Source organism: Heptranchias perlo, chromosome 1, assembly GCF_035084215.1.
Source record: "Heptranchias perlo isolate sHepPer1 chromosome 1, sHepPer1.hap1, whole genome shotgun sequence".
In the NCBI taxonomy this organism is placed as follows: Eukaryota; Metazoa; Chordata; class Chondrichthyes; order Hexanchiformes; family Hexanchidae; genus Heptranchias; species Heptranchias perlo.
Genome location: NC_090325.1, coordinates 33,101,626 through 33,120,946, shown reverse-complemented (window position 1 = coordinate 33,120,946; position 19,321 = coordinate 33,101,626). Strand labels below are relative to the sequence as shown.

The following is a 19,321-nucleotide window of genomic DNA, read 5'->3' as shown; positions in this document are numbered from 1 at the left end:
CCCCCCTGACTGTAGGGGTACTCACCAGGTTGTACCAGGTCCATGTCAATTCTGGTTGCTCTCAGTTGGCTTTGTCAGGGGGCCTGCCCTTTAAAAAGTGACCTATGGGGATGGCCCCAGAAATGGGAGGGGGGATTCTGTATGCTGGCTCATTCATCTGACTCTGCATACCAGCCTCCAGATGGGCACAAAAGAGCCTCATCAAGTGGGTACAGGCAAGGGGCGTGCCCTCAAAAAAGGATAGGTGTTTTTAAAAATACTTTTATTGGATCCGGCCCCTTGCACAGGGGTCCAAAGGGGGCATGACTGGGCTTTTAAGGCGGGTCTTGGGCAACTTCCCCTCCCCCCACCGTCATGGCAGGCAAGCACTAAATTTTCCGGCTGGCAGGCGCCTACTAGCCCCGTGTAAATTCGGTGCCTTCTTGCTGCCCCTGCCAATTCTGGGGGAGGGGGTGTCAGGCGCTGGAGGACATCGGTGGGTACAATCCTAGTTTAATTGCCAGGATTGCGACCCGTGGATTTTCTGAGCTTATTTTTCCTGAAGGTTGAGTACATTAAGACTGATTGTAGCAGCCCCCAGATTCTCCTGATTTTGTCCTCTTCTTTGGGGGGAATTTTAATCCCCGAGGATGGGCAGGGAGGGGTTAAATTTTCAAAAATCGGAAACCCGATCCCAACGCGCCGACTTCTGGTTTTAACGGAGGCAGGTTGGGGCGGGTGAGTAACCTGCTCTCGAGAGGCGGGTCAGTAATTTAAATGTTTTTATGAGGCTGCGTGCTTCAACATTTTACCAGAGCTTTACATTGAACGGCTGCGGGCCGGGCTTCTTACGGCTCTGGAAACCCAGCAAATGAAGAGGTGAGAATGGCCGGATCCAGCAGGTAAGTGCCTTTCCAGCTCTGCCTATGGGCCAGGACGAGCAGGAGTGCTTCTCCCCGGCCCCCCGAGCAAACCACCCGCGATCAGCCTCCCTCTCCGCGATTCACAGACCTCCCCCCTCAATATCACTCCCCCGACCGTCCACAATCTCCCCCCCCCCGACCGTCCACGATCTCCCCCCCCCCCCCGCCCCCGACCCTCCACAATCTCCCCCGCCCCCCCCCGACCGTCCACAATCTCCCCCCCCCGACCGTCCACGATCTCTCCCCCCTCCCCCCCCGACCCTCCACAATCTCCCCCCCCCCCCCCCCACCCCCGACCCTCCACAATCTCCCCCCCCCCCCCCCCCCGACCCTCCACAATCTCTCCCCCGCCCCCGACCCTCCACAATTTCCCCCGCCCCCGGCCGACCACAATCTCCCCCCCCCCCACCGACCCTCCACAATCTCCCCGACCGTCCACGATCTCCCCCCCCCCCCCCCCCCCACCGACCCTCCACAATCTCCCCGACCGTCCACAATCTCCCCCCCCCACCCCCCGACCGTCCACGATCTCCCCCCCCCCCCCCCCCCGCACCGACCCTCCACAATCTCCCCCCCCCCCCCCCCCCGACCGTCCACAATCTCCCCCCCCACCCCCAACCGTCCACAATCTCCCCCCCGACCCCGACCGTCCACAATCTCCCCCCACCCCCCCCCCGACCGTCCACACTCTCCCCCCCCCACCCCCCCCCCCGACCGTCCACAATCTCCCCCCCCGACCCCGACCGTCCACAATCTCCCCCCCCCCCCCCCCCAACCCCGACCGTCCACAATCTCCCCCCCCCCCAACCCCGACCGTCCACAATCTCCCCCCCCCAACCCCGACCGTCCACAATCTCCCCCCCACCCCCGACCGTCCACAATCTCCCCCCCCGACCGTCCACGATGTCCAACCCACCATCTGCCCGCCCCCTGCTGAACCCACGATCCCTCCCTCTTCCAGTTCGTCTTCCTGCTGTACAACCCCGCAGTATCTAAAATGAACAGGATGCTGAGAGGACATACGTGGATGGGAACACCCTGCAACAACAGATCAATGCTCAGAGTTACTGCAGGCTTGCCTCAAAATAACCATAATAAATTGTGTTATCAATGTGGTCTATCTGAGTGTCAGTTTTATAGCATTTTTTATTGTGAATTACCAGAATTTTATTGTAATTAGAAAATCCATGCCTTATTCTCAAGGCCAGTGGCATGGTATCACTGCAAACCAGGACATTCATTGGCAGGCTTGCAAATAAGCTACTCAAAAGAAAGATCATAAAAAGGATTTGTTTTTGGCACAAGATGACGGTAAAGATTTAGGTTATTATTCAGTGAGACAAGGCCTAAAAGCCAAGCGTGCCTGCCTTGGGCCTTCACTGCTGTCCACCAAAGCGCACAGGGTAGGGGGAGGTCCCATGATTTGCATGCCTTTGATGGGCAAGGGGAATATCTGGGGTGCCCTCCCCCCTCCCTGAAGTAGCATTTAGGTACCCCTTACAAAGGGACCACTTTAAAACTGCAAAAACAAATTTTCCAGGACACAATCCTCAGATGTACCACACATCTGCCCCCTTAGTTGGCTGTACACCTGGTCTCACCAGCTATTTCTAGTCACAGAGCAATAGATCTGCACTATCGTATAAAAAGCTAAACAGAATAATGAAGGGATCTGCATTGGTAACATACATGAATCCTATGAATTACATTCTTTTCTTGACCACAGAGAAAAGCAAATGAACAAGGCGTGTCAGCAGGACCTCCTGGCTCAGATAAGGTACCAAAAGCAGCAGCGTGAGATAGAGAAGGCAGAAGAACAGCGAGAGGCCGAAGCAGGAAAATTGGAAGAGGAAGCTTATCAGAAAAAGCTTCAGGACGCCCTTTCTCGACCTCATACAGGCACTGAGAAAATTCATCCCTGGAGGAGAAATTGCACCATCCCCAATGAAGTGTGTTAGAAATATTATTGCTGCACTATGGACAGATGCCGTAGTTTTGTTTGATTTATAATGACAATTCAAGTGGTATTTAATGTTCAGTAGAACATTTTAGAAATAGGTATACAGTATTTTATGATGCAGCCTAGAGTGTATTGTATGTTGCTCTATAACATAACTAGTTTTTATTGTAATTTTAGGCAATTAAAATTGAGCCAGAAAGATGTGTAATTTTTTGTGCTTATTTTGTCTCCTCCAACGTTGCAAAGGCAAGGCACAGCACGGACTTTGACCTTGGTCAAAGTCACTAATGTTAACTTTTGTAACTGTAACTATAGTACATTATCTTTCTTTTGCCCTCCTTGACCTCTCAATCCCGTTCGATACAAGCCACCACTCCATCCTCTTCCATCTTCTGTCCTACATGGCCCACTCCTGTGATACTGACCTCACTGGGTTCCCCTCCTACCTATCCCAATGCAGGCAGAAAATCCCCATCTCTCCTGTCCTGCATAATCACCTCAGAAATGCACCAGGGTTCTGTCCTTGGCCCCTTTCCTTCCTCACTACATGCTGCCCTTGGCAATATCAACGCTAGTCTTGGAATAGGCTTCCCATCAGGGGTAGCTGATATTATAAATGGTTCACTCGCCTAAGGCACTGTCCCCTTCCCGTTCAAAACTATTGTCACCCCATTCTCCTTGCTACCTCCCTAACCTCCCTTTCTTCTCCAAGGTCTTTGAACATGTTGTCACTTCCAAGATCCACACCCGTCTCTCACAACTCTCTCCGTGTTTGAGTTCCTCCAGGGTTTCTGACACAGCCCTAACGAAAGTCACAAATGACATTTTCTATGACTGTGACCATGTAGCATTATCCCTCCTTGATCTCACAGGAGTCTTTGACATAGTTGACCACACTATCCTTCTTCAACACCTCTATTAGGGGAGCGGGCTGTGGAGCCATTAACACTCCTGATCTCTCTCTTGCTGCCTTATATCTTTTGTTCCCAATTTCTATTCCAGTATCTCTCCCAATCTTCCTGTCTCTCCACCAATTTCTGCAACTCTTGATCACCAATAACCTATTCACTGATGCTCAGTTCAGGTTTCACCAGAACCACTCGGCTCCAGACCTCATCACAGCCTTCATGTAGATATATGCAGAAGAACTGAATGCCAGAGGACAGGTGAGAATAGCTGCTCTCAGCATCAAGGCGGCAATTGATTGAGTCTGGCATGAAGGAGCCCTAGCAAAACGGAAGTTAATGGGGGTCAATGGTAAAACCTTTCAGTGACTGGACCCAAACCTATCGCAAAGGAAGATGGTTGTGGTTGTAAGAGGCCAGTCTTCGCAGCCCCAGGATCACTGCAGGAATTCCTCAGCAAAGTCTTTTCAGCCCAAACATCTTCAGCTGCTTCACGAATGACATTCCCTCAGTCATAATCTCAGAAGTGGGGCTGTTTGCTGATGATTCCACAGTGTTCAGCTTCATCCACAACTCCGATAATGAAGCAGCCTATGGCAGCCTGTAGCAGGACCTGGATGATAATTGGGCTTGAGCTGACAAGTAGCAAGTAATAATTGTGCCACATAAGCGCCAGGTAATGACAATCTTCAACAAGAGAAAACCTAGCCTACTCACCTTAACCTTCAACGGCACCAACATTGCCGAGATTCTCAATACCACCATCTTGGGGGTCACCACTGACCAGAAGTTTAACTGGACCAGCCATATCTACCCCATGGCTACTAGAGCAGCACAGAGGGTAAGCTGCAATAAGTGGCTCACCTCCCGACCCCTCAAAGTCTCTCCTCCATCTACAAAGCGCAAGTCAGGAGTGTGATGGAATGCTCACCACTCACCTGGATGGGTGCAATACTCATGAAACTTGACACCATCAAGGAAAGAGCTGTTCACTGGACTCAATTTCCAACCTCCACCACCAGTGCACTGCGGTTGCAGTATGTACAATTTACAGGATGCACTGCAGCAACTCACCAAGGTTACTTTAACAGCAACTCCCTCCCCCTTGACTTCTACCACTGAGAAGAACAAGAGCAGCAATGTCAAGGAAACACCATCACCTTTAAGTTCCTTCCTAATTACTCACCGTCCTGACTTGGACATATATCGCTGTTCTTTGATCGTTCCTGGGTCAACATTATGAAAATCCCTACCTAACACCATTCTGGGACCATCATCAGCACAAGGACTGCAGCAGTTCAAGAAGAAAGCCCACCTCCACCTTCTCAGGGCAATTAACAATGGGTAATAAATACAACCTTATCAGCATCATTGCCACTTCCCGAGAACAAATTTAAAAAGTCCCTCTTAACCAACATCTGAACCACATCCATCCTTCTGGATTTGGATACAATGATATGTACGCTGACGACACCCAGCTCTACCTCACCACCACCTCTCTTGACCCCTCCACTGTTTCTCATTTGTCACATTGCTTGTCTGACATCCATACTGGATGAGCAAAAATTTCCTCCAACTAAATATTGAGAAGACCGAAGCTATTGTCAAACAGAAGAAGGAGGCATATGACATGCATAGGCAGCAGGGATCAAGTGGATCCCTTGAAGAGTATAGAGATTGCCGGAGTAGAGTTAAGAGAGAAATCAGGAGGGCAAAAAGGGGACATGAGATTGCTTTGGCAGATAAGGCAAAGGAGAATCCAAAGAGCTTCTACAAATACATAAAGGGCAAAAGGGTAACTAGGGAGAGAGTAGGGCCTCTTAAGGATCAACAAGGTCATCTATGTGCGGAACCACAAGAGATGGGTGAGATCCTGAATGAATATTTCACATCGGTATTTACGGTTGAGAAAGGCATGGATGTTAGGGAACTTGGGGAAATAAATAGTGATGTCTTGAGGAGTGTACATATTACAGAGAGGGAGGTGCTGGAAGTCTTAACGCGCATCAAGGTAGATAAATCTCCGGGACCTGATGAAATGTATCCCAGGACGTGATGGGAGGTTAGGGAGGAAATTGCGGGTCCCCTAGCAGAGATATTTGAATCATCCACCGCTACAGGTGAGGTGCCTGAAGATTGGAGGGTAGCAAATGTTGTGCCTTTGTTTAAGAAGGGCGGCAGGGAAAAGTCTGGGAACTACAGACCGGTGAGCCTGACATCTGTAGTGGGTAAGTTGTTAGAGGGTATTCTGAGGGACAGGATCTACAGGCATTTGGAGAGGCAGGGACTAATTAGGAACAGTCAGCATGGTTTTGTGAGAGGAAAATCATGTCTCACGAATTTGATTGAGTTTTTTGAAGGGGTAACCAAGAAGATAGATGAGGGCTGTGCAGTAGACGTGGTCTACATGGACTTCAGCAAAGCATTTGACAAGGTACCGCATGGTAGGTTGTTACATAAGATTAAATCTCATGGGATCCAAGGTGAGGTAGCCAATTGGATACAAAATTGGCTTGACGACAGAAGACAGAGGGTGGTTGTAGAGGGTTGTTTTTCAAACTGGATGCCTGTGTCCAGCGGTGTGCCTCAGGGATCGGTGCTGGGTCCGCTGTTATTTGTTATTTATATTAATGATTTGGATGAGAATTTAGGAGGCATGGTTAGTAAGTTTGCAGATGACACCAAGATTGGTGGCATTGTGGACAGTGAAGAAGGTTATTTAGGATTGCAACGGGATCTTGATAAATTGGGCCAGTGGGCCGATGAATGGCAGATGGAGTTTAATTTAGATAAATGTGAGGTGATGCATTTTGGTAGATTGAATCGGGCCAGGACCTACTCCGTTAATGGTAGGGCGTTGGGGAGAGTTATAGAACAAAGAGATCTAGGAGTACAGGTTCATAGCTCCTTGAAAGTGGAGTCACAGGTGGATAGGGTGGTGAAGAAGGCATTCGGCATGCTTGGTTTCATTGGTCAGAACATTGAATGCAGGAGTTGGGATGTCTTGTTGAAGTTGTACAGGACATTGGTGAGGCCACACTTGGAGTACTGTGTACAGTTCTGGTCACCCTATTATAGAAAGGATATTATTAAACTAGAAAGAGTGCAGAAAAGATTTACTAGGATGCTACCGGGACTTGATGGTTTGACTTACAGGGAGAGGTTAGACAGACTGGGACTTTATTCCCTGGAGAGTAGGAGGTTGAGGGGTGATCTTATAGAAGTCTATAAAATAATGAGGGGCATAGATAAGGTCGATAGTCAAAATCTTTTCCCAAAGGTAGGGGAGTCTATAACGAGGGGGCATAGATTTAAGGTGAGAGGGGAGAGATACAAAAGGATCCAGAGGGGCAATTTTTTCACTCAAAGGGTGGTGAGTGTCTGGAACGAGCTGCCAGAGGCAGTAGTAGAGGCGGGTACAATTTTGTCTTTTAAAAAGCATTTGGACAGTTACATGGGTAAGATGGGTATAGAGGGATATGGGCCAAGTGCAGGCAATTGGGACTAGCTTAGTGGTATAAACTGGGCGACATGGACATGTTGGGCCGAAGGGCCTGTTTCCATATTGTAACTTCTATGATTCTATTGTCTTTGGTCCCCGCCTCAAACTGCGTTCCCTAGCCACAGACTTCATTTCTCTCCCTGGCCACTGTCTAAGGCTGAACCAGACTGTTCGCAACCTTGGTGTCCTATTTGACCCTGAGATGAGCTTCTGATCACCAAAACTGCCTACTTCCGTAACATCGTCTCCGCCCCTGCCTCAGCTCATCTGCTGCTGAAACCCTCATCCATGCCTTTGTTACCTTTAGACTTGACTATTCCAATGTTCTCTTGGCTGGCCTCCCATCTTCCACCCTCCATCAACTTGAGCTCATCCAAAACTCTGCTGTCCGTATCCTAACTCACACCAAGTCCCGTTAACCCATCACCCTGTGCTCGCTGGCTCCCGGACCAGGAATGCCTTAATTTTAAAGTTCTCATCCTTGTTTTCAAATCCCTTCATGGCCTCACCCCTCCCTAACTCTAACATCCTCAAGCCCTACAACCCTCCAAGATCTCTGCACTCCTCCCGTTCTTGCCTCTTGCGCATCCCTGATTTTAATCGCTCCACCATTGGCAGCCGTGCCTTCAGCTGCCTCGGTCCTAGGCTGTTGAATTCCCTCCTACACCTCTCTACCTCTCCCTCCTCCTTTCAGATGCTCCTTAAAACCTACCTCTTTGACCAAGCTTTTGATCTCCTGTCCTAATATCTCCTTACGTGGCTCGGTGTCAAATTTTGCTTGAAAATCGCTCCTGTGAACCGCTTTGGGGTGTTTTACTACGTTAAAGGCACTATAAAAATGCAAGTTGTTGTTGTAGATAGCGAGTTAGAGGGAAGTGCAGTGGGTGAAAAGCAGAGCAAAAATTTTTGTCTAAGATTTAGCATTGCTTCTTTAATCCTAGCTTCACTCACAGAATTCATGTTCCAGCATAATATAATACTGTTGCTACAGATTTTAGTCTTTTTATCTGTGCGTGATGTCTGAGAGAGGGTCCAAACCATTTAATTCAAATGTAAACATCTTGTGGTATTTGTTCAGATATGTGTTTGATTGGCAACTTTTCAAAAATGAACACACAGTTATTTAAATCGGCTTGTTCCTAATCACTTTTTTGAATCCATTATGGGTATCAACCCATTTTATTCAAATCAGCGAGTCTGTCTGAAGCTCTCAAAAAGAGAGAGGCTGGAAAGCTCCTATAGGTGGTGAAAAAAAAGAACTGCTGCACAAAAATATTACTTACAACATTGTTTTGCACTATTTATTATTTTCCACTAGTGACCTATAATGTTGCCAAGATGAGTAGTAAGCCTGAGGATTGGGAGAGTTTTAGAAACCAGCAAAGTAAGACCAAAAAATTGATAAAAAGGGAGAAAATAGAATATGAAAGTAAACTAGCAAGAAATATAAAAACGGATTGTAAGAGCTTCTACAAGTATGTAAAAAGGAAGAGAGTAGCAAAAGTAAACGTTGGTCCCTTAGAGGCTGAGACAGGAGAAATTATAATGGGGAATAAGGAAATGGCAGAGACATTAAACAAATACTTTGTATCTGTCTTCACAGTAGAAGTCACAAAAAGCATACCCGAAATAGTGGGGAACCAAGGGGCTAATGAGAGTGAGGAACTTAAAATAAGTAGAGAAAAAGTACTGGAGAAACTAATGGGACTAAAAGCCAATAAATCCCCTGGACCTGATGGCCTACATCCAAGGGTTCTAAAAGAGTTGGCTGAAGAGGTAGTGGATGCATTGGTTGTGATCTTCCAAAATTCCCTAGATTCTAGAACAGTCCCAGTGGATTGAAAGGTGGAAATGTAACCCCACTATTCAAGAAAGGAGGGAGAGAGAAAACACGGAACTACAGACCAGTTAGCCTGACATCAGTAGTTGGGAAAATGCTGGAATTCATTATTAAGGAAGTCCTAACAGGGCACTTAGAAAATCATAATATGATTAGGCAGAGTCAACATGGTTTTATGAAAGGGAAATTGTGTTTGACAAATTTATTAGAGTTTTTTGAGGATGTAACTTGCAGGTTAGATAAAGGGGAAATAGTGGATGTAGTATATTTGTATTTTCAAAAGGCATTCGATAAGGTGTCACATGAAAGGTTATTACACAAGGTAAGGGCTAATAATATATAAGGGTAATATATAAGGGTAATACATTAGCATGGATAAAGGATTGGTTAACGGACAGGAAACAGAGAGTGGGGATATCAGGTTGGCAGGCTGTAACTAATGGGGTGCCACAAAGAATGGTGCTTGGGCCTCAGCTATTTACAATCTATATTAATGACTTAAATGAAGGGACAGAGTGTAATGTATCCAAGTTTGATGACGACACAAAGCTAGGTGGGAAAGTAAGCTGTGAGGAGAACACAGAGAGTCAGCATAGGGATATCGACAGGTTAAATGAGTGGGCAAGAAGGTGGCAGATGGAGTATAATGTGGGGAAATGTGAGGTTATTCACTTTGGTGGGAAGAATAGAAAAACAATATTTTTTAAATGGTGAGAAACTATTAAATATTGGTGCTCAGAGACACTTGGGTGTCCTCATACAAGAGAAACAAAAAGTTAACATGCAGATACTGCAAGCAATTAGGAAGGTAAATGGCATGTCGGCCTTTATTGCAAGGGGGTTGGAGTACAAGAGTCGGGAAGTCTTACTACAATTGTACAGGGCACCTGGAGTACTGTGTACAGTTTTGGTCTCCTTATCTAAGGAAGGATATACTTGCTTTAGAGGCAGTGCAACGAAGATTCACTAGATTGACTCCTGGGATGAGAGGGTTGTCCTATAAGGAGAAATTGAGTAGAATGGGCCTGTACTCTCTGGAGTTCAGAAGAATGCGAGGTGATCTCATTGAAACATATAAGATTCTGAGAGGTCTTGGCAGCGTAGATGCTGAGAGGATGTTTCCCCTATCTGGAAAGTCTAGAACTCGGGGGCATAGTCTCAGGATAACAGGTCAGCCATTTAGGACTGAGATGAGATAGAATTTCTTCACTCAGAGGGTTGTGAATCTTTGGAATTCTCTACCCCAGAGGGATGTGGATGCTGAGTCATTGAGTATATTCAAGGCTGAGATAGATAGATTTTTGGTCTCTGGGGGAATCAAGGGATATGAGGATCGGGCGGGAAAGTGGAGTACAGGTCGAAGATCAGCCATGATCTTATTGAATGGCGGAGCAGGCTCAAGGGGCCATATGGCCTACTCCTGCTCCTATTTCTTATGTTCTTAAAGAATGAGGTAAGTAAACAGCTATACAGTTTTGAGGTCCAGGGGAAAAAAAATAATCAGAGTAGTACATGATGCGATGAGCCTAGATTTAAACCCTCAAAAAAAGGATCAGATGCTGGAGAGTGATTTCAAGTCAGTAATGTGATCTTGCATATTCAAATGACTGTTGTAAACTGTTTGAGTTTCATCCTCATGATTTGTGACTGTCATCTGAGCTCATTGATCAGATTGCAGTCCTCGAATCACTCCCATATATCCATTGCTCTCCAGCTAGATGTTTGGCGATGAAGAAGATCAAATTTATGTTGTATAACACACCAGAGAAATATAATACCTAAACAATTCATAGTGTAGCACAGTATTTGAGATACTCCCTTGAGTTCTTGTAATGATTTACCACATTATTAATGGATGGGGTGTTCCGAATGAAACATAATACTATACATGTATGTGTGACTAGTGTAGAGAAAAAGGTAACAAAATTATGTTTAGCCTCATATATCCCAGAGTGCCCAGGTTATCTAATTAATAAGATTCTTGAGAGACCTTAATCTCTGCTCCAGTACATTTTGTTGTATTCTATATGGCCCCTGTCTCTGAGGCCAATATTTCTTTTTCAAATTATTGCTTTTACAGGTAAATACATGAGGTAAAAAAAAACATGAAATGCAATACTTCATGATGCATTACCACAGTTTCATGTGTATATGTGTGTTTCATATGCCTTGGCTCAGTGGTAGCACTCTCGTGTCTGAGTCAGAAAGTTGTGGGTTCAAGCCCCACACCAGAAAACTGAGCATGTAATCAAGGCTGATAATGAAAGGTATTACTGAGGGAGTCCTACACCGTCAGAGGTGCCTTCTTTTGGATGAGAAATCAAACCAAAACCCTGTCTGTACACTCAGGTACATGTAACAGATCCCATGGCACTCTTCAAACAAGAGTGCTTTATGCAAATTGGCGGCTGCATTTTCAAAAGTACTTCATTTGGCTGTGAAGTGTGTTGGGACATCCTGAGGTCATGAAAGGCACTACATAAATGCTTTCCAACAAGGAAAAGAGAAAATAATCAATTTGGCTGTGCACACTTCCTGTTTGTCACACATTTCCAATGTCACAAATTGGTCAGACCTTGTATCACAATTTTCTGACAATTTTCACACCGGGATAATGTCTGGCGAGTAATACCTCAGGTAGCCCCTTGATACCTTCCTTTTCAAAGTTACATTTCTTTTTACTTACCTTGCAATGCAGGCCTCCCAACAGTAGGCGTATGGTTGCGCCTTCTCTCTATCACCCAACCAACCTGGTCCTGACACCAGTCCCGATCCAACACCTATATTTCTTTATGGCCTTGCCATTCAGTTTCCACTTCCACCTCACTCCTCTTTCTCACCCTGCCATTTTAAATTTGTCACTCCCTGACCCAAGGCCCATTTGACCCTGGCCTCTCATTCTACCTCATGTTGCCTGCCTACCTTCTCAGATGCATCCAAGCCTCTGTCTTTGGTCTTTGCGGCCGTTCCTGCTTCCGGATCTGCGTCCCACTCCTTCCCGCTGCCTGCCCTGTGCTTTTATGTCCACTGTTTTTCTTCAGCCACATCCTGACCCAAGTCCCACTCCTTTTCAATATTCGACCTGCTCTTTGGCCTTTTATCCCTGGCCTCCACTCATCTTTGACACAGCCCTCCCCTCTCCTTCCTCATTCCCACACCAGCTGATGTTATTCCTCGGTTACTTGTGTCTTTTCCTCAGACAATTTTGTTTTGGCCATTTCAGCCATTTTTAGGGAAACAAATAGAGAGATGGGGGAGGCAGAACAGAGAGGTCAAAAGAAGGACAAAGAGATGGGAGGGCGAAAAGGCCGCATTAGATTTACCCTGTTTTGTTTTAGCTAGGGCATGGCTAGGCAATCTTCCACATTGTCGGATCGGTACCATTGTCATAGCTTTTACTGGCAAAGCTTTGCTAAGGGAGCTGGTAGCTCTGGTGCACAGGTGTTCAGCATCCCAGCTGGACCCATAGCCTTTGCTGTGTCCAGTGCATTCACCCACTTCATAATATCACGTGGAGTGAACCAAATTCATGTTCCGTCGTAGGCAAATGGGCTCCACGGAAAATTTGGGTGTAAGTTCCCGTTGGCAAGATTGGCCTCGAAGATGGAGTAAATTTCGGCGTCATTTCCGCCGAAGTGCGAGCCGGAAAATTCCAGGCCACTGTGTCAACACATTACAGGTCACTCAGGTACTCTTCTCTCATCGCCACACTTCCAATCAGACTTAAGCTTAATCGAAAAATCTAGGCTACGGTGTCACAAACTCAGAAATGTTTTTATTAATATATTTATATATTACATATATAATTGCATAAAATTTACAGCACTGAAACAGGCCATTCAACCCATCAGGTCTATGCCAGCGTTTATGCTTCACATAAGCCGCCTCCTCCTAACTTACTTCATCTAACCCTATCAGCATAATCTTCTATTCCTTTCTCCCTCATGTACTTATCTAGCTTCCCCTTAAATGCATCTATTTTATTCGCCTCAACTATTCCTTGTGGTCATGAGTTCCACATTCTAACCACTCTCTGGGTAAAGAATTTCTTCTGAATTCCCTGTTGGATTTATTAGTATATGTTATTATTATATACTGAAATATACAGAATTGTGAAAACTGACAGACAGAAATCTGCAAACCCCAGTTTGAAAACTTGGGCTTTGGTTAGGTGGGTTTATCAAAGACTCAACAAGCACTTGGTGTCAGCTGTGGTTTAGTCGGTAGTTCTACTCACCTGACTCAGGTTGTGGGTTGAAATCCCACTTGAGCACAAAATCTAGGCTGATACTTCAGTGTAGTATTGAGAGAATGCTGCACTGTCAGAGGTGCTGTCTTTCAGATGAAATGTTAAACTGAAGCCCCATCTGCCCTCTCAGGTGGACATAAAAGAATCCATGTGCTACTATTTTGAAGAAGAGCAGCAGAGTTCTCCCCGGTGTCCTGGCCAATATTTATCCCTTAATCAACACCTAAAAACAGATTATCTGGTCATTGTTGATTGTGGGACCTTGTTGTGCAAAAATTGGCTGCCACGTTTCCTACATTACAACAGTACTTCATTGGCTGTAAAGTACATCCCAAGGTGATGAAAGGTGCTATATAAATGCAGGTCTTTCTTTCACTTGCAAATCAGTTCTGACCTCTCAATCTCACACTTCCATTTCCTGAGCCTAGAGAGGTTCACACTTCTTTTCTTTAACCAGCAGCTAATATTGTGTAAATATAATATAAGTGTGATAGTTACTGCTGTACTTTCTTGGTAAAATAACTTTCCCATCACTTCTTGAACTGGTACTTGGAAAAATAGCAACTCAGTGATTGTTCCCCTGCCTTTTAATGCATCAGTGCTCTCTGTGACACTTAACAAAAAACCTGCTTGAAATACAGTTTGCACATATTGTCCGATGGTAAACTGCTTTAATTTAGATTAAATTGCTGCATGAATGATTAAATGGGATGAGGTATAAATTGCAGTTTACAGAAGTCCTGATCCAAGCATAAATTTCAATTTCTCATGCTTCAGCAACCTGCTAAATAAGTATACCGATGATAAAATGAGTAACTATTGATAATGGTGTCACTGTAGAAAATCTAAAACCCATCTACTACCCCATATGCTTATTCTGCCTCTCCTCTTTCCGTTCTTAGCCGTGCACTATCCCATGTAGGTACATCTTCTCCCTTTTTCTCCTAAACTCACTGACTCATAGGGTGCAGTTCCATGGGTACCTGAAGCCCACCAGTGCTCCCCCAGGGAACCATTATTCATCTGTGAATCGAAATAGTGAGTATTTGGGGAGGCGATTCCATGGCATCATAGAATATTACAGCACAGCAGGAGGCTATTCAGCCCATCGCCTGTGCCAGCTCCCCGAAACAACTATTCACAGTTCCACTTCCCTGCCCTTTCCCCTTGCCTTTTTAATTTTTTCCTTTTTCAAATATTTATCCACTTCCTTTTTAAAAGCTATTATAGATTCAGCTTCCACCACTGTTTATGGTAGGGCATTCCATATCCTAACGCCCTACATTAAAAAAAAATCTCCTAACCTCACTTTTTGGGGGACAAATTCAATGGGGGCCGTTTTTGGGCGCGGGTAGCGTAATATGCTATTACCCTGCGCCCAATGGCCCCTGCGCAGACAGGAAGCAAGTTTGGACCCACCGGAGCACTTACCTGTTCCTCTCCAGAGGTACGTGGAATCAATGCAATTCGCACTTTCCACCACCAGAGGGAGCTCAATCTCTTAAAGGGAGGATGTTTCTTAGAAATCTCTTAAAGGTAGCTGGTACCTGTTATTTGCTGAAAATAACAGTCTACTGTCTGCACACAGTCTGAACAGAGATCAGACATCACACATATAAAACACAGATGCAGGCCCCATCCCTATGTTTACACACTGATGAGTTATGTTAAAACATTGAATAATGGTTGCGCACTACTAAATCCCACATCCTACAGTGTGTACGCCAGACCTCACCAATCTGCCGATCTGAGTTGGTACCAGGCCTGCGAGAGTGCATGCCCCAAGATTCTCTGCTGATGCACTAGAGACCTTGGGTGCAAGAGGTGGACAGAAGGAGGGACATCCTATATCCGCAGGGGGGTGGGGGGTGTGGGGGTCCAAGAGGCCGTCCAGACATATACTCAAAAGACAATGGGAGGCACCGGGGGACGAAGTCAATGCCAGGCGCACAGCATCATGAACATGGATGCAGTGCAGGAAGAAGTTCAATGCTTTGACATGAGTGGTCAAGGTGAGTGAGGTCAACTGTCAAGTGGCGTCTCCTACCAACTGTACCAGGCAGTACACCCCCCATCACCCACATACCAACAAACTCTTTCCATCAGTACTCAACTCATCCAATCAGATGCTTCCTCTCACCCTTACACATTACCACTGTTTCAAACCGCCCACCCACAACTCTCAGGCCACACACACACTGGCAGCTATTCAACCATGACAGGCACATCACCCAGATACATGTCCTGCTTTCTTGCAGGAGAAGGTGGCGCATATCAGGAGACAGCAAGTGGCAGTGGCATTTGGCCCGTCGAACCTGTTCTGCCATTCAATGAGATCATGGTGGACCTTTGACCTAACTCCATATACCCGTCTTAGCCCCATACCCCTTAATACCCTTTGTTCACAGAAATCTATCAATCTCAGATTTATCATTCACAATTGAGATAGCATCAACTGCCATCAGCAGAAGAGCGTTCCAAACGTCTCCCACCCTTTGCGTGTAGAAGCATTTCCTAACTCCTGCACGTCCTGGCTCTAAACGTCAGGCTATATCCCCGCGTCCTAGTATTCAAGTCTAGGAGACCTCCAAAAGCAGTTACAAATGTCTCGCCAGCCAGAAGCAATAATCCAGCCACTAACCTGTAAATCCTGCATGGCCCCTTTAAATAGCGCTGGTGGGGGGTCCTCCAGGCACTCTAAGACACATTCAGATGGTCGGGGTTAAGACTGTGCGTTAAGTCCCAAAATGGTGTCTGTCACTTTAAATCAGTGTTGCACACTGATTGAAGCCATTTTCTCCCTACTTTACATGATTCCAGCGTTCGTTATCTGTGATTACGCTAACTCCTATACCAAGATGGCATCTGGCGCACATCATGCTGGAAACGTGCATGTGCATCCAAGACGCAGTCTTGTATGTCGGAGATGCCGTGTAACGCCGAAACAACGGGCGCTACACGGCCCAATTTAGCGCTCTTTGTTCTCTTGGTGATAATCATTAAACCATGTCCTCTAGTTACTGACTCACCTACCAGAGCAAATAGCTTCTCTCTATTTATCTTATCAAACTGCAGGCAAAGCTGAGATAACATCATTCACTGCAGCACAGAGATTGAATCTGGGGATTTCCTGGTCTGTATGGTTTTCATTATTCATTGGATAAAGTCAATGAGCCATTGGCAGAGCCAGCCAATATAATTTTCAAATGGTAACATTTTTAGGATAAATAATATTTCGTGAAAACTCTATCCCTTTAAATAGTGAGTGCCAATCGCCGTGGGAGTTGGCTTGGAACAATTATTGTGCCTGCCATTGTAAGGGAGCTACACTGCCAACAAACTGCTTTAATACATTTCAATCTGACATTAATTCAGTTCCTTTGTGACACACTACCAAGGACAAATTCCACATATATTAATATTATAATAAATTTATATCAATATATCTTTCCAGATGATTGGGCAGAACGATGAAGGAACGGTGATATATTTCCAAGTTGGGATGGTGTGTGACTTGGAGGGGAATGTGCAGATGGTGTTGTTCCCATGTGCCTGCTGCCCTTGCCCTTCTAGGTGGTAGAGGTCGCGGGTTTGGGAGATGCTATCGAAGATGCCTTGGCTAGTTGCTACAGTGCATCTTGTAGATGGTACACACTGCAGCCACTGTGCACCGGTGGTGAAGGGAGTGAATGTTTAGGGTGGTGGATGGGGTGCCAATCAAGCGGGCTGCTTTGTCCTGGATGGTGTCAAGCTTCTTGAGTGTTGTTGGATCTGAACTCATCCAGGCATCACACTCCTGACTTGTGCCTTGTAGATGGTGGAAAGGCTTTGGGGAGTCAGGAGGTGAATCACTCGCTGCAGAATACCCAGCCTCTGACCTGTTCTTGTAGCCACAGTATTTATGTGGCTGGTCCAGTTAAGTTTCTGGTCAATGATGACCCCCAGGATGTTGATGGTGGGGGATTCGGTGATGGTAATGCCGTTGAATGTCATGGGGAGGTGGTTAGACTCTCTTTTGTTGGAGATGGTCATTGCCTGGCACTTGTCTGGGGAAAATGTTACTTGCCACTTATCAGCCCAAGCCTGGACGTTGTCCAGGTCTTGCTACATGCAGGCATGGACTGCTTCATTATCTGAGGGGTTGAGAATGGAACTGAACATTGTGCAATCATCAGTGAACATCCCCATTCCTGACCTTATGACGGAGGGAAGGTCATTGATGAAGCAGCTGAAGATGGTTGGGCCTAGGACACTGCCCTGAGGAACTCCTGAAGCAATGCCCTGGGGCTGAGATGATTGGCCTCCAACAACCACTACCATCTTTCTTTGTACTAGGTATGACTCCAGCCACTGGAGAGTTTCTGGAAAGTTTATGTTCTCATGCATGCTGTCTTTTCAACTGTTTTTGAATGTATGAATCCAAATTTGTGAGACCAAAGTTTCTGTTGGCTGTAAGGCTCCTGCATTCTGAGTTAGGATGGCATTGGTGAGATTAGTGTTATATTTTGTTTTTTTTTACTCCAGATGTTTTTCTGGGGTTCAACATCTCAGGTAATTCCCAAAGGCGAGCCCAGCTCCCATAAACTGCAGTGTATATTTACCTGGCGAATATCTAGGCAATTTGTAGCAAGCTAGGGGTCAAACAGAAAACCTTTGTCACTGTATTTTTGCTCACTTGTTATATAACATACCCTTACATGAACGTCCTTGACTTTGGAAGGCAGTAGAATAAATGCTTCACTAGACTGTGTCTCAGGCTATAAATTGCCAAACAGATTTATTAACTAACAAACGGATAAGCGAATAGTAGCAATGACTTACAGTTGTTAGAGCTTGAACTATCCTGCTTTAGAATGATAGAAAATAACAATTAATTGTGTCTGCTATGCTAAACTTCAAAGTGAACTGGACAAGTCACAAGGGCGTTGACTTTAACTTACCTAAATCAGCGTTAACAAGGCGGCAACGGCCCCAAAATGGTGTCAATAGACTTACGCCGACACTCCTCCTGCTGCCAGTTTTACAGAGACCTACCGCTGGGTGGCTGAAGTGCTTGCCTGTTTCAGGTGTAGGCCCCTTTTAATATGCACATCAGTGTTCTATGACATACACAGGGCCACAATTTCCATTTTAGGAGAGAACGGGTCAGAGCGGGCACTGTGCACACTCCAACCGGTTTTACGAACGAAAGAGCTGAAGAGGCCACTAAGAGGTAAGTTTTAAATGATTTTTATGGGGTCAAGAGGAGCAGGATGACCTGGGCCGCTGCATCCCTCTGCGATCGTGTCACCTCCCCCTTCCGGACTTACCTTCCGCTGGGCCCCAATATTGCATTGACCTGAATCTGCCCATCTGCATTGGGATGCCCATTTCAGGCGGGCAGTTCACCAGTTCCAGTTCAATGAGGTGCAGGCCTCTGAATGGCTCTGGCCTCCTCGCTGCCAGAATGAGCGGGTTGCCAGCGCACTCAGCCGCCGGTTGCCCAGAAGTTAAAATTGACCCCAAGGTCCCTGAATAGTAACCTCTTGTGGAGATTCACTATTGACTATTGATGGAGTCTCTCTGGCCTACCTCTGTCTCAGATGGTTTCAGATGGACTGCCTAATTAGCACACGACAGTGAGATGCACGATTGAGATTTGAAAAGTGCAAAGGAAATTTAAAAATGTATCTGTAAAACTGAAATAGAACTGTCAATCAAACATATATTTAAACAAAACCCACAGGGTGCTTATATTTCAATTGACTTGGCCACTCCCTAGATTACCTGTCGCAGATATAAGGGGTGAAATCGATCTTTGGTGATCGCGCAAAACAGGTAATAGTGGATTGGCGGCCCATTTTACACCCTGCCCTATTTTCTTTCCCATTGAAGCCAATCCCTCTAATTTGGCACCAAACTCACAATGACATTCAGAGAGGTCACAAAGATAGCTGACCCAGAATATGGAAATGTCATACTAA

At 45.9% G+C, this 19,321-nt stretch overlaps 1 protein-coding gene across 1 annotated transcript in view; it reads left to right on the top strand.

Annotated features, from left to right (window-relative positions):
• Positions 1 to 3,063, top strand: part of cfap53 (cilia and flagella associated protein 53) — a 60,978-nt gene extending 57,915 nt beyond the window's left edge. Inside the window, exon 8 of the mRNA XM_067989016.1 lies at positions 2,629 to 3,063. Coding sequence (XP_067845117.1) covers positions 2,629 to 2,860 — 232 coding nt within the window. The 3' untranslated portion in view covers positions 2,861 to 3,063. The remainder of the gene's footprint in view (positions 1 to 2,628) is intronic.
• The last annotated feature ends 16,258 nt before the right edge of the window (positions 3,064 to 19,321 follow it).